The 17,804-nt window shown below is 46.5% G+C and overlaps 1 protein-coding gene across 1 annotated transcript; it reads left to right on the top strand.

Moving 5' to 3' along the window:
* Positions 1-1,376: 1,376 nt before the first annotated feature.
* LOC114901384 lies at positions 1,377-14,441 on the top strand. Its single transcript, XM_029233076.1, has 5 exons — positions 1,377-1,416; positions 1,905-1,958; positions 7,545-7,696; positions 11,629-11,701; positions 11,814-14,441. The coding sequence occupies exons 1-5, from the start codon at positions 1,377-1,379 to the stop codon at positions 12,206-12,208; spliced, it is 714 nt and encodes a 237-aa protein (XP_029088909.1). The 3' UTR covers positions 12,209-14,441.
* The last annotated feature ends 3,363 nt before the right edge of the window (positions 14,442-17,804 follow it).

Genomic DNA, 17,804 nt, shown 5'->3' on the forward strand with positions numbered 1-17,804 from the left:
CGGGGGACGCGGGTTCGTGCCCCGGTCCGGGAAGATCCCACGTGCCGCGGAGCGGCTAGGCCCGTGAGCCATGGCCGCTGGGCCTGCGCGTCCGGAGCCTGTGCTCCGCAACGGGAGAGGCCACGGCGGTGAGAGGCCCGCGTACCGCAAAATAAATAAATAAAAGAACAATTAAGTTTTATCATAGAGGTTCTCAGGTGTGTAACCTGAGACCCACAGCTGTCAGAACAGCATGCGCAAATGCCATCTTGAAATAATTCGGAAACTTGCCACTTCTGAATATGATAATGAGTGGCTAGTGAGGCATTTATTAAGAGAAAACATTCTATTGGATTGGAAGGCAATGAGATTAGGAAGAGAAACAGAGATGGATGAAGGTGAAAATGATGCTGAAGGTCAAAATAGAGCATCATAAATGGAAAATGACAAGAAAGAGGGAAAAATTAAGAGTACACACCCCACATTAATTTTTTGACAAAGACAGTTTTCTTTCAGATATTTATATCCCCACCAGGAAAACTTTTTGTGATTTGCCTCCAAGCTCCATCATCCCAACCTTTTTCAATATACCCACCTTGCTTTTATGGGATACGTTTCCTAAATCAAAGTACACAGATATCCAAAGAGTTCCATTACTAGGCTCAGAAATATTTTTCTATTATAGTTTTGGAAATTCGGGGATTAGGAAAAACCTAGTAGGCACCTTGAATTCCACTCTAGGAAGGAGACATAGCTCCTGGGACATAGGCTAGTGAGCAACCATTCACAAGTGCTGTAACCCTCAAAACTCTCAGTCATTGTCACTTTGCTACTTCATCCTTGTGAGTGACAGTGATCAAAGTATTTAGCAATCTTAGTAGAGAAGACAGGTTCACATAGGATAAGTCATGTCAAGCTGATCCCATTTTCTTTTGGGTGAGCTCGCTAGATTGAAGAATTTGGAAGAAATTGGGACTAGCATGTCTTGTTTTCAGCAAAGCACTTGACAGTGTTTCCATGGTAGTTTTGCCGTTTCCATGGCATTTTTGCAGGTAAGGAGTTGATACATGCTCTTGTAGCTGTACTCCAAGGTAGATTCCCAGGTGATTAACAACTTTTCTCCAAAGTGCTGTCTCAGAGCCTGTATGAAATGTAGCAAGAAGTCCCTGAGGTCTCTGATTTGAGATCACAGAAAGCCATGTAGCTGATTTGCTAGTGACCCAGAGCTGAGAAGAATCAACACCACAGGTGACTGAATCAAGGCACCAAAGATATAACATCCAATGTAAAACTCTCCCTGGTTTGTCCAAGTAGTTCTCCAATCATTTTACTCTCTTAAGTGCTACTACCAGACTCAACTTTGACCCACGATTTGATATAATGCCATTCCTAGACAAATGGAATTCAAGGAGATCAAGGCTAATGACAGAGTATCAAGTAACATTGGCCAATCATCACCCTGGGCTCTTGTCTCCTCTCTGCTCAAGCATCTTAGCTGTCACCATTTCCTTGTGACCAAGTCCTCATTTGATCACCATCTCCAATTAATGGGTTTCTTTTGTTCTCAGGTTTTTGTGTCAATACCCTCTTAGTATCCTAACTCCTTAGAAAAGTGTTCAGCTTTACCAGTCTGAAGCCAAACTGTCACCCCCAAGCCCAACCTACTGCCTTCTTCCCATCCCTCTGAGGCTCACATTCATCTTCATGGGGGGTAGGGGATGGGTCTATTCCTCTCAGTCCTGCCAAAGTAGCCCCAACCCACCTTTTGAGGTGCTGGCACAGGTCATAAAAGGGAAAGAGGGAATGTGAGCTGAAGAAACAAACAAGGGCAGTGATTCCTCAAGCACATCCCCCTCAGGACCAGGGAAGTGCACTGAGAAGACAGGAACCTGGGCAGGGAGACACCGCGTCCCATCCTGTCTGAGCTGAGGAGGGCTTCAGGCTCCTCTGCTGTGTGGTCCTTTGTCTCCTGGGAGCAGGTGAGTCCTGGGAACAGGTGGGACAGCTTTGTCTTTGAACTTCTAGCTTTTTTCATGGAGCTGCTTCAGGAGACTCTCTGAATGTGGTTTCTTAATTCCTCAGGCCCTATGGACACTGGAATTATATTGTTATTATAACTTTTGAATTTTGTTGCAAGATTTGATTTCCTTGTCATGAAGACAGCTAGATTTTGAGCTCCTGAAGCAAACATTTTGTGTTTACATCCCCAGTTTGTAACTCTGTCCTTGGAACGAAGTAGATGCTTAAGCACCTCTTTGCCCCTCGGGCACTTGAGCCCCATCTACAATATCCCCACCAAAGGTCATCCAGCCTCTGTTGCAGAGAGGAGATCATGGTATCTCCTCAACCATCCAGTTAGAAAATTCTTCCTTGTGTTGAACCAGGAAACAGTCTATTTAAAGCTCTGACCATTTTTTCTTAGTCTTGTCCCTTGGGAAGATAGAACCAGGAGAGTCATAGTAAGAAAATAAGTGGTCACTAGAGGCCAAAACCAGCAGAAGATTGTGGGTTCTAGAATAGTACAAGGAGAGTCAAGATAAGCCAGGGTTCCAGTCCGTTAGAGACTCCTTTACCTCTGTATATAGCAGGGACACATCTCAAAAGGCAATCTCAAAAGTTGTTTCACATTACTGGAGAAAGGCATGCCAGATAGTACTAGCTGAAGCTAGAGGCTAGCTTCATTTTAGACAACCTAGCAGAGCTATTTCTTAGAAAGAATAAATTGGTATAGGACTAGTTAGAGAGCTTAAAGATCTGGTTCAACTCCTCTCCTTCAAAAACCCTTTTCCAACTCTGGCAGACCCCAAATGATAACTGTTTTTTCTATATATTCTTTCAGTGCTGGTAAATACAGTTTATACCCCATTATTTTATTTTATTTATTTATATTGAAATATAGTTGGTTTACAATATTATATTATTTTCAGGTGTACAGAATAATGCTTCAATATTTTATAGATTATACTGCATTTCAAGTTATTACAAAATAATGACTATAGTTAGATAAGCAACAAGGATATATGGTATACCCATTATTTTACGATCGGTGAAATATATAGTTATTTCTTTCTTCAGGTGCTTCATCTTGATATTGGCTCTGTTTTACTGTCTAGAATATTCACGTACACCAAAAACAAATCTGTATATTCTATGGTTTTTGTTTCTTATTGTTTTATTTCTCCTTTCCACACAGAACCCATTGCTATCAGGGCACTTCTATTGATTCGCATGGAATCAATATGGCTGTTTGGTGACCAGAACATAGCATGGGACCAGTCCTTGAAGAAGCTGAGACTTCAGCCAGGCTCTCAAATGATGAGAAGAAAGCATCTGGTTGTGGTTCTAAAGCCTGGGATCCTAGCAAGATGAACAGGTGGTGATTAGACTGTTTGCTCATCTGGGAGTGTTGGAAGGTAACCCCTAGGGAGGAAATAGTGAAAAGCATGTAGTGGGCTCTCAGGAATAGCTGTTGTTTCAGGCAGAAGGAGTACACCTTTAATATGTCATGCAAGACTGACAGGTAAGAAGGGGGGTTTTGATGGGAAGGAGAAAAAAGAAAATAATTAAGATATGTATATTATCTTGATTGTGGGGATGGTATAGGTGTTTTCATATGTCCACACTCCTCAAATGGTACACATTAGATGTGTGCAGTTCTTTTCATATCAATTGTACCTCAATAAAGCTGTTAAAAATAAATAAAATAGGGACTTCCCTGGCGGTCCAGCGGTTAAGACTCTGCGCTTCCAATGCAGGGGACGTGGGTTCGATCTCTGGTCGGGGAACTAAGGTCCCACATGCCGCTCGGTGCAGCCAAATAAATAAATAAAATAAAATTATGGAGGACAACATGCAGGAAATTTTAAAAAGGAATTGGAAAAAAAAAAGATACAGCCTGTGACCTTAAAAAGAGAAAATTCAGTAGGGAAGACGAGTACCCACATGACAAAAATGTGTTATAATAGGAGGGGAAAAAAAAAAAAAAAGGGAAAATCTAGGACTTTTGGAACCAAGAAACTGGCATTGCTTCCTGGAGGACAGGGTGAAAAAAATGAGAAATGCAAGTTGTTCAAAGAAGTTCAGGTAAATTAAGTACATGTTCATTAGCTATAATCATCACCCTGTCTGGATCTGTCTAGAGCGTATGGGAAACAGACAAGGTCTGTGTGAGGTTCTGCAAATTACGCAATAAGCATCCTGCGAAGTGAAATATCTCTGTTGTCAGAGGACTGAACTGCTGCATTTCTTTGTATCTCTGCAGGAAGGAGCCCAGTGCAAGACGACAGAGACCACGCCAAGCGAGGAGGGCATTCCTGAGTGAGTGGGGTGTTGGAGCGCAAGTAGGGTGAGGCCAGCAGGCTGGTGAAGCCCAGCAGATTGAGAAGGGCACCCACACGGGGCAGGGCATGCCTGTTGTGGGGTATCGGAAACTGGACTGCGGTAAGGAGGGTTCTGACATGGGTAGACGCTCTGACACAGGGTCAGACCCAAGCAGAGTGAGAAGGACATTTACAAAGGAGCAAAGGTGGCCATTGCCATGGACAACTGGGTACCTGCAAGGATCCAATATGTAAATCTATGAAGGATAACAGGAGCCAGTTTTCTCAGTATTGGATAAGGGGATTGCAAATATGGAAAGGCAGAACACTAGAATAAACCTTACAATATTGGAATTGGAAACAGAAGTATTTCTGTAAACTCATGGTTTTTCCATATGCATAGATAAATTTAGAATTAAAGATACATGTAAATGTGTGTACATGTATGTACATATATATATATACATATATTCCCGAACTCTGTCCACTGTGATGATCCTAAAGTAGTCACCCCCAAAGCCCAGATGTAGTGCCCATGTCTTATTTTCTAAATACCATTATCCAATGTATTATCTATGTATGGTGATAGATGGTAACTAGAATTATTGTGGTGATTATTTTGTAATGTATAGAAATATTGAATTGTTGTGTTATGCACCAAGAAATAATATAGTGTTGTAGGTCAATTATACTTCAAAACCAAACAGGCGAACAAACAAACAAACAAACTCATAGCAAAAGAGAGCAGAGGCAAGAGGTTGGGGAAGAGGGAATTGGATGAAAGTGGTCAAAAGGTACAAACTTCCAGTTATAACATGAACAAGTACTGGGCATGTCATGTACAACATGATGAATATAATTAACATTGCTCTGTGTTAAGTATGAAAGTTAAGAGAGTAAATCCTAGAAGTTCTCATCACAAGGAAAAAAAATTTTCTTCCATTTTGTATCTATGTGAAATGATGGATGTTCATTAAACTTATTGTGATAATCGTTTCATGATGTATGTAAATCAAATAAGTATGCCGTACACCTTAAACTTACACAGTGCTGTATGTCAATTATATCTCAATAAAACTGGAAGAAAAAACACACAAAAATAAATAAATACTATAATCCACTCAAAGGAACCAGAACTTTGCAGAAACAACTGATACCAAGACAGAGACAGGGAAAGTACAAGATGAGACTTGAATGTCTTCTTGTGCCATGAAGGAAGGAAATACTCAAAGAATGATGGAGACCCTGACAGGAAGGAAGGTTTAAGAAGGGAAACAATTTCCCTATTTCCATATCTCCTTTGGATAATACTTGATACACACTGAAAAATTATTATTCTATACCTATCCTTTAAAATTAAAGGAAAAAATAGTACCAAAAGCTCACCTCATGCCAGGCAAATTAATTTTTAGCATTTACATTTCAGCCTTGTATCCTAACTTCCATAAAGCCGCCAGTAAAAATACACTAACAGCAACCATACCACATTTGGAACACATTTTTTAAATGGTTAGATTGACTCATTACATATGGTCTCTTACTATTTTCCATTATATTCATTTATGCATTTGTTCATTAAATAAGCATGTATTAAGTACCTGCAAAGTGTTGAGTATAGTTAGATGAGCTGAGGACACTGGGAGGTCCCGGCACATCAGCCTAGTAAACGGCGGGGGGGAGTTTACCCTAACTGGCTCATGCTGTTTCAGACTTGGACAGAGGCTCGGAGACCATTATTTCAGACTCTCCCCTCATCCAGGTTTCATGGATGAAGAAATGAGAAGGTGAGAAGATGAAATGATTGAGCCATCTAAAAACCAATTATATTTTAACCTTCCTAAAATACACACTGTAAAACTCTCCAAACTATACATTATCTGAAAAACCTGATTTATTGCTCCTATAAGTCTAGTAGCATTTTGAGGATGAGAACATTGTCTTTTTCACAAATGCTTGTTGAGCTAATTAAAATAGTCTGTGTGCTCCATGAGGGTCTGTTTTACTCCCTTCTCTATTCCTAGTCCTTGAACAATACCTGGCATATATAGTACATGTTCAACAAACACTTACTGAAAAATATTTTAAAAAAAGAAGAATATGCTAAGCAAGTGTGTATATGGTGGTGGTAGTTGGCGATGTTTCGCCAGCACATGATACGGTGCTTCAGATGTCTCCTTGCCTGTGTATTTCCCTGCCTTAAACGTCTCTGCTTCATCCCTACCCATCATCTCTGCTCTCAGTGCTCTATCAGGAGGACTGGGGTCCCATGACTGAGATGAGGTTAACGTGCCTCTTTGACCCCTATGAGGAGCTGTGACTTTACTGAAACTCCCGGCTAGAACGGAGCCGGAGCCGGGGTGGGGGGAAGGGGGAGGGAAGGTGTGTGGACAGTTGAGAGCACTAAGGTCCATTGCACATGGCACCTGCCCAACCTCAGTAGCAGTGCTCCATATTCAGGCTCAGCAACCCAAGGAGGTGAGATGCTCCCTGGGGATACAGGTTGCAGCGTATTCCTCTTGTATTCCCCTCAGCACCCACTTAGGGGTGCTTCCTATCTAGTTAGCCCCGAATTCCTGGGTCTTAAAATGACATACAGCTGGTTCCAGGGAGGGGCTCTGACGACCTGCGCAAGGCAGCCTGTCTGAGTTAAATCAGGATGAGGCTGGAAGGGGATGGTCCCGCATCCCCGAGAGGCAGCAGGGGAGGATATCTGCCCAAAGTGGTGGGGAAGGGATGTGTGTATGAGGGAGGAGGCGGCGCTAGACAGTAGAAAAAGGGAGGAAAAACCCAGTTATTTGTTGGACGTGGGGAGCTAATTGCAAACAAAGCAGCTGAGAAAACTCCTTGGGAAGCTGGGGCTTGGTGGCAGGTCTCTTCCTCTGCCCCTGCCTCTGTACACCCAGTCCTGACAAGACAGCCCCGACTCACCTCTGCAGGTGCTGGCACAGGGCATGAGAGGGAAAGAGGGAACGTGAGCTGCAGAAACTAACGGGGCCGTGACTCCCCAAGCAAATCCCCTTCAGGACCAGGGAAACACACTCAGAGGACTGGGACCTGGCAGGGAGACACCGGGTCCCATCCTGTCTGAGCTGAGGAGGGCTCCAGGCCCCTCTGCTGTGTGGTCCTTTGTCTCCTTGGAGCAGGTGAGTCCTGGGAACAGGTGGGACAGCTTTGTCCTTGAACTTCAAGTTTTTTTCATGGAGCTGCCTCATGAGACTCTCTGAATGTGGTTTCTTGCTCCCAGAGGCCCTTTGGACACTGGAATTACCCAGACCCCAAAACACCTGGTGACAGTGTTGGGGAGCAACGGGACCCTAAAGTGTGAACGACATCCGGGACGAAATTCTATATACTGCTATACACAGAATGCTGAGAAGTCACTGGAGCTCCTGTTTTTCTAACAATAAGCCTCATCCAGATTGAGAAATCAGTCCAAGACGGGAGAGCCATGGGCTAATCCCAACCCTCTGACTGTAGGCCCCCCTAAGACCTCTTACTGCCTTTCTGTCTTGGTCCAGGACAGAAGAACTGAGTTTTCCATTTGGCCACAAGGGGGCACTGTGACTCCTGAGATTCAGGGAGAAGAGGGAGGGTCGAGAGAACTCCCTGGATAGGAGAGGGTTGAGAGAGAGTCCGGGTTTGTTCACAACACAGGAGAATGTGGTTTGCGGAGGCTGTGAGTCCGTGCTGAAATGTTAGGGGTTAAACACAGACTATTGGCTTTGTGTTGATCTGCAGGGTTTTTTTTTTTCCCTTATTAACAGGAGGTACTTTTATTTTTTTTTAAACATCTTTATTGGAGTATAATTGCTTTATAACAAAGTGAATCAGTTATACATATACCTATGTTCCCATATCTCTTCCCTCTTATCCGTCTCCCTCCCTCCCTCCCTCCCTATCCCACCCCTCTAGGTGGTCACAAAGCACCGAGCTGATCGCCCTGTGCTATGCGGCTGCTTCCCACTAGCTATCTATTTTACGTTTGAAAGTGTATATATGTCCATGCCACTCTCGCTTACCCTTCCCCCTCCCCATATCCTGAGGTCCATTCTCTAGTAGCTCTGTGTCTTTATTCCCATCTTGCCCCTAGGTTCTTCATGACCTTTTTTTTTTTCTTAGATTCTATATATATGTGTTAGCATACAGTATTTGTTTTTCTCTTTCTGACTTACTTCACTCTGTATGACAGACTCTAGGTATATCCACCTCACTACAAATAACTCAGTTTTGTTTCCTTTTATGGCTGAATAATATTCCATTGTATATATGTGCCACATCTTCTTTATCCATTCATCTGTTGATGGACACTTAGGTTGCTTCCATGTCCTGGCTATTGTAAATAGAGTTGCAATGAACATTTTGGTACATGACTCTTTTTGAATTATGGGAGCCTTAGCATGTGGGTTCATTGTTACCGTGCTTGGTCTTTCCAGGGTCTCCGTGGGAATCACAGCATATGCACCAATGTCTCTCACTCTAACTGGGTCTGTATGCCAATGTCTTCCAGCTGAGTGTCCTCTGAAATCTCTGCTCAGTTCTATAGCCTTCCAGAACCTTCTAGAGTCCCGCCCTGTGTAGACACAACTGGCCAAGAAAAAAGGTAATTTCCCTTCATGTATTCTTGGGGCTCCCATAACCCAAATCCCAGCTGTCTTGGAATCAGTTGTCTTTTCTATATATCTTCGAGGAGCATATACTATTACTATTTGATAATGGGCAGTGTTTGAATTTACCTACATGTTTACCATTCCACTTCTTCACTATTTGTTCTTGCAATGCAGACTGTCCTTAGATCATTTTCTTTCTTTGGTCACATCCCTAATTCAGATAATTTAAACTCACCTTTCACCCCACTCCTTGCTTTGGGAAATGCTTACGTTAGCTAATGTTCTCAGGGCAATCGAGCTTTTCACTTTTACTCATTGTTCGGGGTTTTAGTTTAAATTCCATTGCTTTTTGTCATCTGTGAAATTTTGCATATGTATTGACAGCCTAACAATGCAATAAAATTTTATTTATTCATATTTTTCTGTTTTTTTGTAGAAGGGCCAATCAGTGTCTTCTTACTACAGGGAATGGCCATCATAATAATGTTAATAGTAACAATGTTGGCCTTTTAACTAGGGTGAATTTTTGGTTCTTATCTAAGAATGGAATATCTCCAACTGCAGTGGATTTAAGGTCCATCATATATGTAACCTGTTCAGGAGGAGAATATCCAACCCACTTTGCTTAAATTCTAACCCATATACCGTTACATTTTTTTGTTTCATGGGCCACAGTGAAACATCTGATAAAATTTATTACACTAGAAAAATATGAGTATTTTCTTCCTGACCCAGCACATCCCTGGGTTAAAAAACATTTCACTTATCAACTCTTGACTTTACACATGGATAAATACCCTCCCTAGTCCCAACATAGATTTATATAGATTCTTGTTACTCCAACTTGGTAATAAATATCTAATATAACAATAAACAAATGTTATATTTAGCAACTATAGATCATTTCATTCTTGTGTTTATTCATATCTTCAAATTTTCTAGAATGAAAACTCAATACTGGTATAACAGTATGTTTTAAGAAAATGGATGATATTCCAATAAGTAAGTGGACAAAAGGCATAAGCAATTTATAGTGTGAAGTAGGAAAGACTCATGGTGGATCACGCAAGCTAGTCCCAGATTGGAAAACTGTCTGTGGATCGGATGGGCCTGGTTTGGTTTCTAACATTTTGGAAATGCACGGGGCTTTGGAGATCATTTGCATTCAGTCCCCATGTTGTAATAGCTGAGGAAATATGCTATCACATTCATGAAGTGATTGAAATACTGAAATACTGGACACACTTCTCAAACTTCATATAAGCTACATTTGATTCCCTAGTGGTTGTCTGTGACTATACTGAATTACCCACGACAGTAGAATTCTGGGGGTGAACGTGTTGAAGTTTTGTGCTTGTTCCTAGCTGTTGCTCAGTGAGTACTTGTTGAACAAATCAAGATGGTCTATAAGCTCCACAGGGGCTGGGGTAGTATCTGCAGGGCTGCATTTTGTTCATTCCTAAGAATCCAGACATAACCAATCTCCATTGAGTAAAAATTGAATGTCCTAGATAAGTGGATGAATGGTATTGTTGCCGACTGTTTTGGTTGTTTCAGGTGCTTCTTTCTTCTTCATGATTTCCTGGAGTTTCGTACCCATCACAGCTGCTCCGGGTCTGTGGAGTGAGTGAAGGATCTGGGCTGCCGACGCGGGCTGGTAAGAGGCCTGTGATCTGGGAAATGCGCAGCTTTGGCCACAAGACGGAGCTGTGGCTCCACTGAGACCGCCGAGACTGGGGTGGGGGAGGGGCTGGGAGTGAGTAGAGGGAGGGCGTGAGGAGGGGAGCAGGGCATTGAGGCTTCATGTTGCGTGCATCGTTTGCAGACTTCTCAAAGATACTAAACTGAAGTCATTTTCAAATCGATTTCCGTTTGTCTTGCACCGGACGTCTTGCGCTCTTTTACTTGGGGCAACTTGTTTGCTTTAAGCCCAGCCAAGCCCTGCACCCTCAATACAGGGCCAGAGAGTGGCTTATTCCTTGTTATGGCCCCCTCTCAGCACTCTTCCCAATGTCTGGTTCCTGGCTGGCATCACAGTCGTGCCTTTTTTTTTTTTTTGCGGTAAGCGGGCCTCTCACTGTTGTGGCCTCTCCCGTTGCGGAGCACAGGCTCCGGACGCGCAGGCTCAGCGGCCATGGCTCACGGGCCCGACCGCTCCGCGGCATGTGGGATCTTCCCGGACCGGGGCACGAACCCGTGTCCCCTGCATCGGCAGGCGGACTCTCAACCACTGCGCCACCAGGGAAGCCCCACAGTCGTGCCTTTTTAATGATGGGCACTGGTACAGAAAAGGACCACAGCCTTCCAATCTTCCTCCCTTCGTGCAGCTGGGCAGAGGGGCTCCAGCAAGCTTAGACACTGAGGGAAAGGACGTTTTAAGTGTTGTCCTGCCTCGGACTGAGCAGGGGAGGAAGGAGATCTCTTCAAGGGGGTATGGTCTGTTGCTGAGAGGGGCTCTTGGAAGGGAGAGGGGACAGAGGGAGAATCTATATAATGAGGAGGGCAGCTAATAGCAAAAGAGCAACTGTCAGAGGACTATCTCAGCCCAGTCCATTCAAATCCACCTTCTATAAAAATCTATGTAAGGCATAAAAGGGGAAGGAAGAAACATCGCTTGGGGCTGGGGAAACTGACAAGGACACTGACGTCACAGGCAAAAGCACCAACCAAGGCCAAGGAGACCAGAGGCCACCCCCCACCCCCGGGGCATCCTAGTTAGATGATGCCACTTCGACCCTGACACCGCCATGGGCTGCGGGCTGTTCTGCTGTGTGGTGCTCTGTCTTGTGGGAGCAGGTGAGTCTTGAGTTCACATGGGCTGCCCCCAGACCCCCAACAATTTCCCTGCGGCTGCATCAACACCTCCCCTTCTGGGCTTTGTCTGAATTTTGTCCCTTTCTCCCAGCAGCCTCCGCGGACACGAAAATAACTCAGATACCAAAATACCTAATCATGGAAACTAGAAATAAGAAATCTTTGAGATGTGAACAACATCTGGGACACAATTCTATGTACTGGTATAAACAGAGAGCTCACAAGCCGCCGGAGCTCATGTTCATCTACAACTACAAGGAACTTGCTAGCAATGAGACTGTTCCAAGCCGCTTCTGGCCTGAATGCCCAGACAGCTCCCACATCTACCTGCACGTGGACACCCTGAAACTGGAAGACTCCGCCCTGTATCTCTGCGCCAGCAGCAAAGACACAGCCCTGCAGAGCCAACTCCTTCCTGTGCACAAACCTCCAGGGGCCAGCCAGGAAGCTAGAGGGCCAGCCAAGGCACTGTTTGCCACTTCCCATTAGACCCTAGACAGAAATCCCAGACCACAATACTGCCCGCAGGTTCATGGGGCACGGCAGGGCTCAGATCCCCACAGACGCCAGCAGTCTATGCCGGCTCGTTCTGACCAAGATGGTGCCTCTGGGTGAATAGAGGACAGACGTTCAAGTTTAAGTTGTCCCAAGCATTTTCCAATTGGCTGGCGCCCCTGGGAAGTCTTTCGTGAGACACTTGACCTTCTGGCCGCAGCAGTACTACTAATCCTCCTTCTAAAAGGTGTCTTTCTCTGACTTCCCCTTCCATCCACGTTAGACCCTGGATCTCAGCCCAGATCCCGGCTCCAACTATGCTCAGACCTTTTTCAAAGCACCTCATTCCCTCACCAGGGTCTCCAGCCGTTCCTGCCCCTGAGGACCACGGATCCCCCATCCCGTTGGGATTCCTATTCTCTAGTTCACTCCGCCGGCTGCACGTTCAGGGGCTCAGCCCCTCGCTGGCTTCTCTTCCACTCCAGCCTTAACACTTTCAGGCTTGCTCCTTTTTCCTTCTGTCTCTGTAACCCTAGCTCTTCAGGTCTTCGCCTCCTGTATTATCAGCCATAGAGTCCGACGCGCTTGGATTGTTGCTTACAGCAGGCAGTGAGGAGTGATGGGCTCCTGACATTTCAGAGCAGGACTTTGTACCCGGGGCTGAACCCTGTATCTTCCGGCTCTGCTCCTTGTAATGGCTCTCTGGGCTGCACAACCCAGCAGCCAAGGGCTGACAAAGCCCTGCGTCCTGGAGGGTCAGCTGTCTGCATGTGCACCAAGGCTCCCTCCTCTCTCCTGCAGAGGATGCTCCAGGGACAGGGAGACCCCCAACAGAGCCTCAAACCGTAATACCCAAGTCGACCCCTGTGGCGACTCTCTATTCTACGTCTTTAGAGTGGGGGTTTTTTTTTCACCCGAATGTGACTCTGCCCTGTCAACTGGTTAAGAGATAAACACATCCCCATCTACTATTTTAATGCTTTCTTTGTCGCGAAATAAACAAGCCTGCTGTAAAGTGGATGGTTTGGTTTACGGTTTCATAGGGATCCTCTAAACGAATGCCTGCACGCCAGGACTCACACCCTACACGGGCCCAGAGGATAGGAAGGATGCCGCCCTGTGAGGAAGTGCGTTGCTTGGAGCTCGGCAGGTACCTGACTTCTGAGCTGCTTCTTTTCAGGAACCGAGGATTCCCTGTTGCCGAGGCTGTGGCCTCCCAGGGCTGAGCAGCACGGAGCTTTGGGGAATCAGAGAAGGACTTCCAGGCAAGGGTCCCAGGACTGGAGACCCCGCAAAGGACAGTAAGAGACCCAGCCTTTGGGAAACGGGTGTGAGAAAGATGTGTCTCTCTGTCTTCACCAAATCCATATTCTATAATCTGGCTCGTCTGTTCTCAGATTTCTCTTTTTCCCACCCAAGGCTAGACCCCGAGCCCCAGCCTGATCAAAGCTCCAAATCTGCACAGACGCTTGCTCTCCACCCCTCAGGCAGTCAGCGGGCCCTGCGCCCCTCAGTTCAGAGCCAGCGCACTGGGCTGGGTGCTTGCTTTCTCGTCCACTCTCCTTCCCTTGCTCTGAAATGTCATTTTAGGTTTCAGGTCTCAACTTCTCACTAGATTTCCTCTCCACACTGACACTTGTAGGGTTATTTTTTGTTTTCATTTGATCTCTTCACTCCCAACATTTTAATCATCAGGCTCAGGATTATGACTCACAGAGTCCACGCCTCTGGACTGCGGCTCTGAATTGGCCATTAGAGAGGGGAGTGGGTCCCGCCTGTCTGTCTGGGTCTTCATACCTGGCCTCACTGTCCTGAAGCTTGTATTCTCCCAGGGCCCCTCTGCAGCTGCAGTTTTTCACTCGGGGCGTGGGAGCCTGAACGCTCCAGGGCACACGGGGGCTGAGCCTTGGAGCATCATGTGTCCACGTTGGCACGAGGCACTTGTGTGGGCACTCCTGAGTCTGTGGGTGCTGCCCAAGACTAGGACATCGTCACAGAGTCTCCTCGCTTGGGCTGCTAAAACCTGATGCCCCACTGGGGAGACCTCAGCCCTGCCCCGCCCCTGCCGTGGACCACAGGTTCTGCTGGGTGATCGTTTGTCTCCTGGGGGTATGTGGAAAACTCCCATCCCATTCCCTTGACCTAAGGCCAGTTCCAGACTTTTGCCTCATTCTCTTTGTGGACTCTGTCCTCCCACAGGACGCATAGAATCTGGTGTCAGCCAAAGCCCTTGCCACTATGTCACAGGGATGGGACGGAATGTGACTCTGGGATGTGGTCCTGTGCCCCGTTGTTTGTACCTCTTCTGGTACCAACAGATCCCAGGAAAGGGCATGGGGTTTCTGATGTCCATCTATAACAAAGTGTCTTCAGAGAAGGCGGACTTTTTGAAGGATCACTTCTCAGCTGAGATGCCTGATGGCGTGTGCCTCACTCTGAAGACCCGGCCTGCACAGCTGGGGGACTCGGCCCTGTGCCTCTGTGCCAGCAGCTCAGCCACGGCCTTGCAGAGACACTTCCTGCCCTTCCACCAACCCTACAGCTTCGCTGCTCTCCCCAGGCTCTCAGCCTCCCTGCCCTGCCCAAGGCGGGTGGGGGATGTGTGGTGGGACTGCAGCTGCTCCCCAGTAGCAGAGGTCAAAATTAACTTTAATTTGCAGAAAAGGAAATATTGCACAGGATATCTGGGGCTGTGGTATTTGGGAAAGGTTCCCAGACACCACAGAATGTGGCCGGGGACCCCAACGATGGGACAGGTGTAGCCAGTGAGTGACCTGGGGAGCCTACAGAGAAACCTGTGTATTCTCTTTTGGTCTCTGTGTTATTTCCTATTTAGCAAAACATGCCTTCCTTCCATCTCTGAGTGGAGATTGGCTTACTGGAGAGGAGGGGAGGGGTTTGCATGGGGATACCCAGGAGCCCCAACTGGGAACTTTCCAGAAGGTGAAGGATCTCAACGCCAGAGCCTAGTACCGGTAGGAGAGGGGTGTTCTGGGACAGTAGGCAGCTGAGGCAAAGCACCTCAGGACCCTGCCAACCAGGACAGAGAGGTTCTTTGGGGAACAGTGGTTGCCCCTGTGAATGAGAGGTTCTTTGGGGAACAGTGGTTGCCCCTGTGAATGTGATCTCATGCTCTTGGGCCAGCAGGGATCCAGGCCAACAAGAAGGTCACCACAGAGGACACACTGGGCAAGAGCAAACGCCCGCAGAACTTCCCGTGCCCACAACTGGCGTGAACTGCTCACTCTGGGCGTGATGGGCGAAGATAGGACTGACTTCTCAGAGGCTAAGGCCTGAGGGTTCCTGAGCAACTGGCTGGAGGGATGATGCAGAGAATGCTTCACAAGGGAGATACTGGACGTCCCATTAATAAGGCAGGTGGACCTCAAGTATTCAGAGAAATAAATTGGTACTGTTGTGCTAGTGAATTAAGTATTTTGTATTGGTTACACACTTTTCTTTCTTTTTCTTTCTTTCTTCCTCCCTCCCTCCCTGTCTCTCTGTCTCCCTTCCTTTCTTTCTTTCTTTCTTTTCCTTTCTTCCCTCCCTCCCTCCCTCCTTTCCTTCCTTCCTTTCTTTCTTTCTTTCTTTCTCTCTCTCCCCCTCCCCCTTCCTTCCCTCCCTCCCTCCTTCCCTCCCTCCCTCCCTCCTTCCCTCCCCCCTTCCCCTTTCCTTCCTTCCTTCCCTCTTTCCTTTCAACAAAAGTTTCCTCACCCCAAGATATGGAAGTATGGCTAGTGCATCGCAGGGACCCCATGCGTCTCAGAGGAAGAATCAATCACAGGGTCATGTATGATGAGGGGTCAGCCTACCCTAAAGAAATCTCCTTCATGTTATGAAATCACCAGTTCCTCTAGAAAAGATGTGCTGGGGCTACTAAGACAGAAACACCATAGAGAGAACATGCAAAATGAGGAGGAGCTGTATAGTCTCATATTGTTAGGGGAGTGAAAGTGGTGCTGTTAATAATTACCCTTGAACAACAAGGTGAGACCTATACTTACCCCACCTGTGTCCCAAACGTGGGCTTCATCTCAAGAGTCCTGAACAGGAAGAGGCTTCAGGCTTGGGCAAACAGCTGTGGCTAATGGGAGAAATGTCTGCTAAGAGCGGTGGTCATGGTGGCTCATGGGGTTTTGCTGGTGGATCTCCCTAACAGGGTGGCCCAGAGTGAAGGGGCGCCTACCCTTCCTCCCTGAGGGACCACTAGTGGCTGAACACGTGCCCCCCTTTTCCCCCCACATTCTGACCCCTGGAAGCAGCAGACAGGGCCGGTTTTCCAGGCAGCTGGGAAGAAACACAAGCCCCTGAGGCAACCTGAAAGACAGTGGCCTGAAGGGTCAACCCCTGCTGGGTTCAGTTTAAGGTGATTCACAAACAATAAACAACCCTGGGGCTCCTTAGGAATTCATATGGAATCAAGCCGTTGGGTAAGGCTGGACTTTCTGGTAATGTGGGTACTTAGGGCTCAGAGCTAGCACATTTTGTATATTTGTGAATATGTGACCTTCCTGTGTAATGTAAAAAATTAATAAACAGAAGCCCCAATTAAATAGAGTTGGGAGACCAGGAGGTGGAGCTCTCCAGCCCTGTGATGGTAGCAGAGCCCAAGAGAAAGAAAAAGATTCCTCTTCTTTCCTGGCAACAACTCAGTCAGTGAAAAGCCTTGGACCCTTTTTTACTGCAGACCTCCCATCTTCCTTTTCCTGTCTGTAAAATGTGCAGGAACTTGCATGTGGCTTGCCATGGTTGCAGAAAAGCCGTGAGTCAGGTTTCTTCAATGTCTTACCAAGGGATATAGCCGGGGAGACAGACTCTGAGAGAGCTCTGAGAAACTGCTCTGAAAGGCATTGGCGGGGGGATGTGAGCGTATCTGTGATTTTGGCAAAGGGTACCTGCAACCAAGCTCACATCTCGGTAGAAGGCTGCTGCTGGTCACAAGGAACAGACACCTTAGTTCATCGTTTTAGTGCTTTTCTAAGTATGGGAAGATGCAAGAATCCAGGTTCTTGAAAATTTCTCCTGAAAATATCTATCTGAAGGCCTGTTCTGCCAGTTTTCCCGGAGCGCAGAGGGCCCCATTCCTGATCTTTGCTAAGAAGGTGAGTTTCAGTTGCTTCAGTTTGTGTTGGAAAAGAAGTAGAAGCGGGGGAAGGGACGTCAATATGGTGATTCGGAAGAGTCGTGATTCGTGCTGCATTCAGCTGGGAAATACCGCACGGGAAACCGGGAGGGCTCCGGAGAGGATGCTGGTGAGACATCCAGGAAATTACCGGAAACTTTCTCCTCCCAGCTGACGATGTAAACACTTCCAGTTTATTAAGAGGAGGCACTGTGGTTCCACTGAACCGCAAGATGCTGTGGGGAGGGGCAGAAAGAGCTGCACGAAATGAGGAGTTCAGAAAGCTTTGTACTTTTGTCGGGCAGATCGGTTGCCAATCTTGAGCCACTGCAAGAATACGAGCAGAGCTCTCTGTAGACAGTGGGAAATGCTTCAAAACTGGGAAGAAAAGTAGACAGGGAGGGAGTTTGAAGGAGCATACTGGGTACCCAGGGGCAAGTGTATACAGAGGAGTAATAGCCTCAAAGG

Source organism: Monodon monoceros, unplaced genomic scaffold, assembly GCF_005190385.1.
Source record: "Monodon monoceros isolate NGI ecotype Baffin Bay Population unplaced genomic scaffold, NGI_Narwhal_1 Super_Scaffold_2, whole genome shotgun sequence".
Classification (NCBI taxonomy): Eukaryota; Metazoa; Chordata; class Mammalia; order Artiodactyla; family Monodontidae; genus Monodon; species Monodon monoceros.

Excerpts from the sequence above, each read along its gene's own strand:
- LOC114901384 (XM_029233076.1), top strand. The coding sequence starts at position 1,377 with ATGGAATTCAAGGAGATCAAGGCTAATGACAGAGTATCAA. Across the intron at positions 1,959-7,544 it reads CCTTTGTCTCCTGGGAGCAG|GCCCTTTGGACACTGGAATT; the intron begins GTGAGTCCTGGG and ends TTGCTCCCAGAG. Across the intron at positions 11,702-11,813 it reads GCTCTGTCTTGTGGGAGCAG|CCTCCGCGGACACGAAAATA; the intron begins GTGAGTCTTGAG and ends TTCTCCCAGCAG.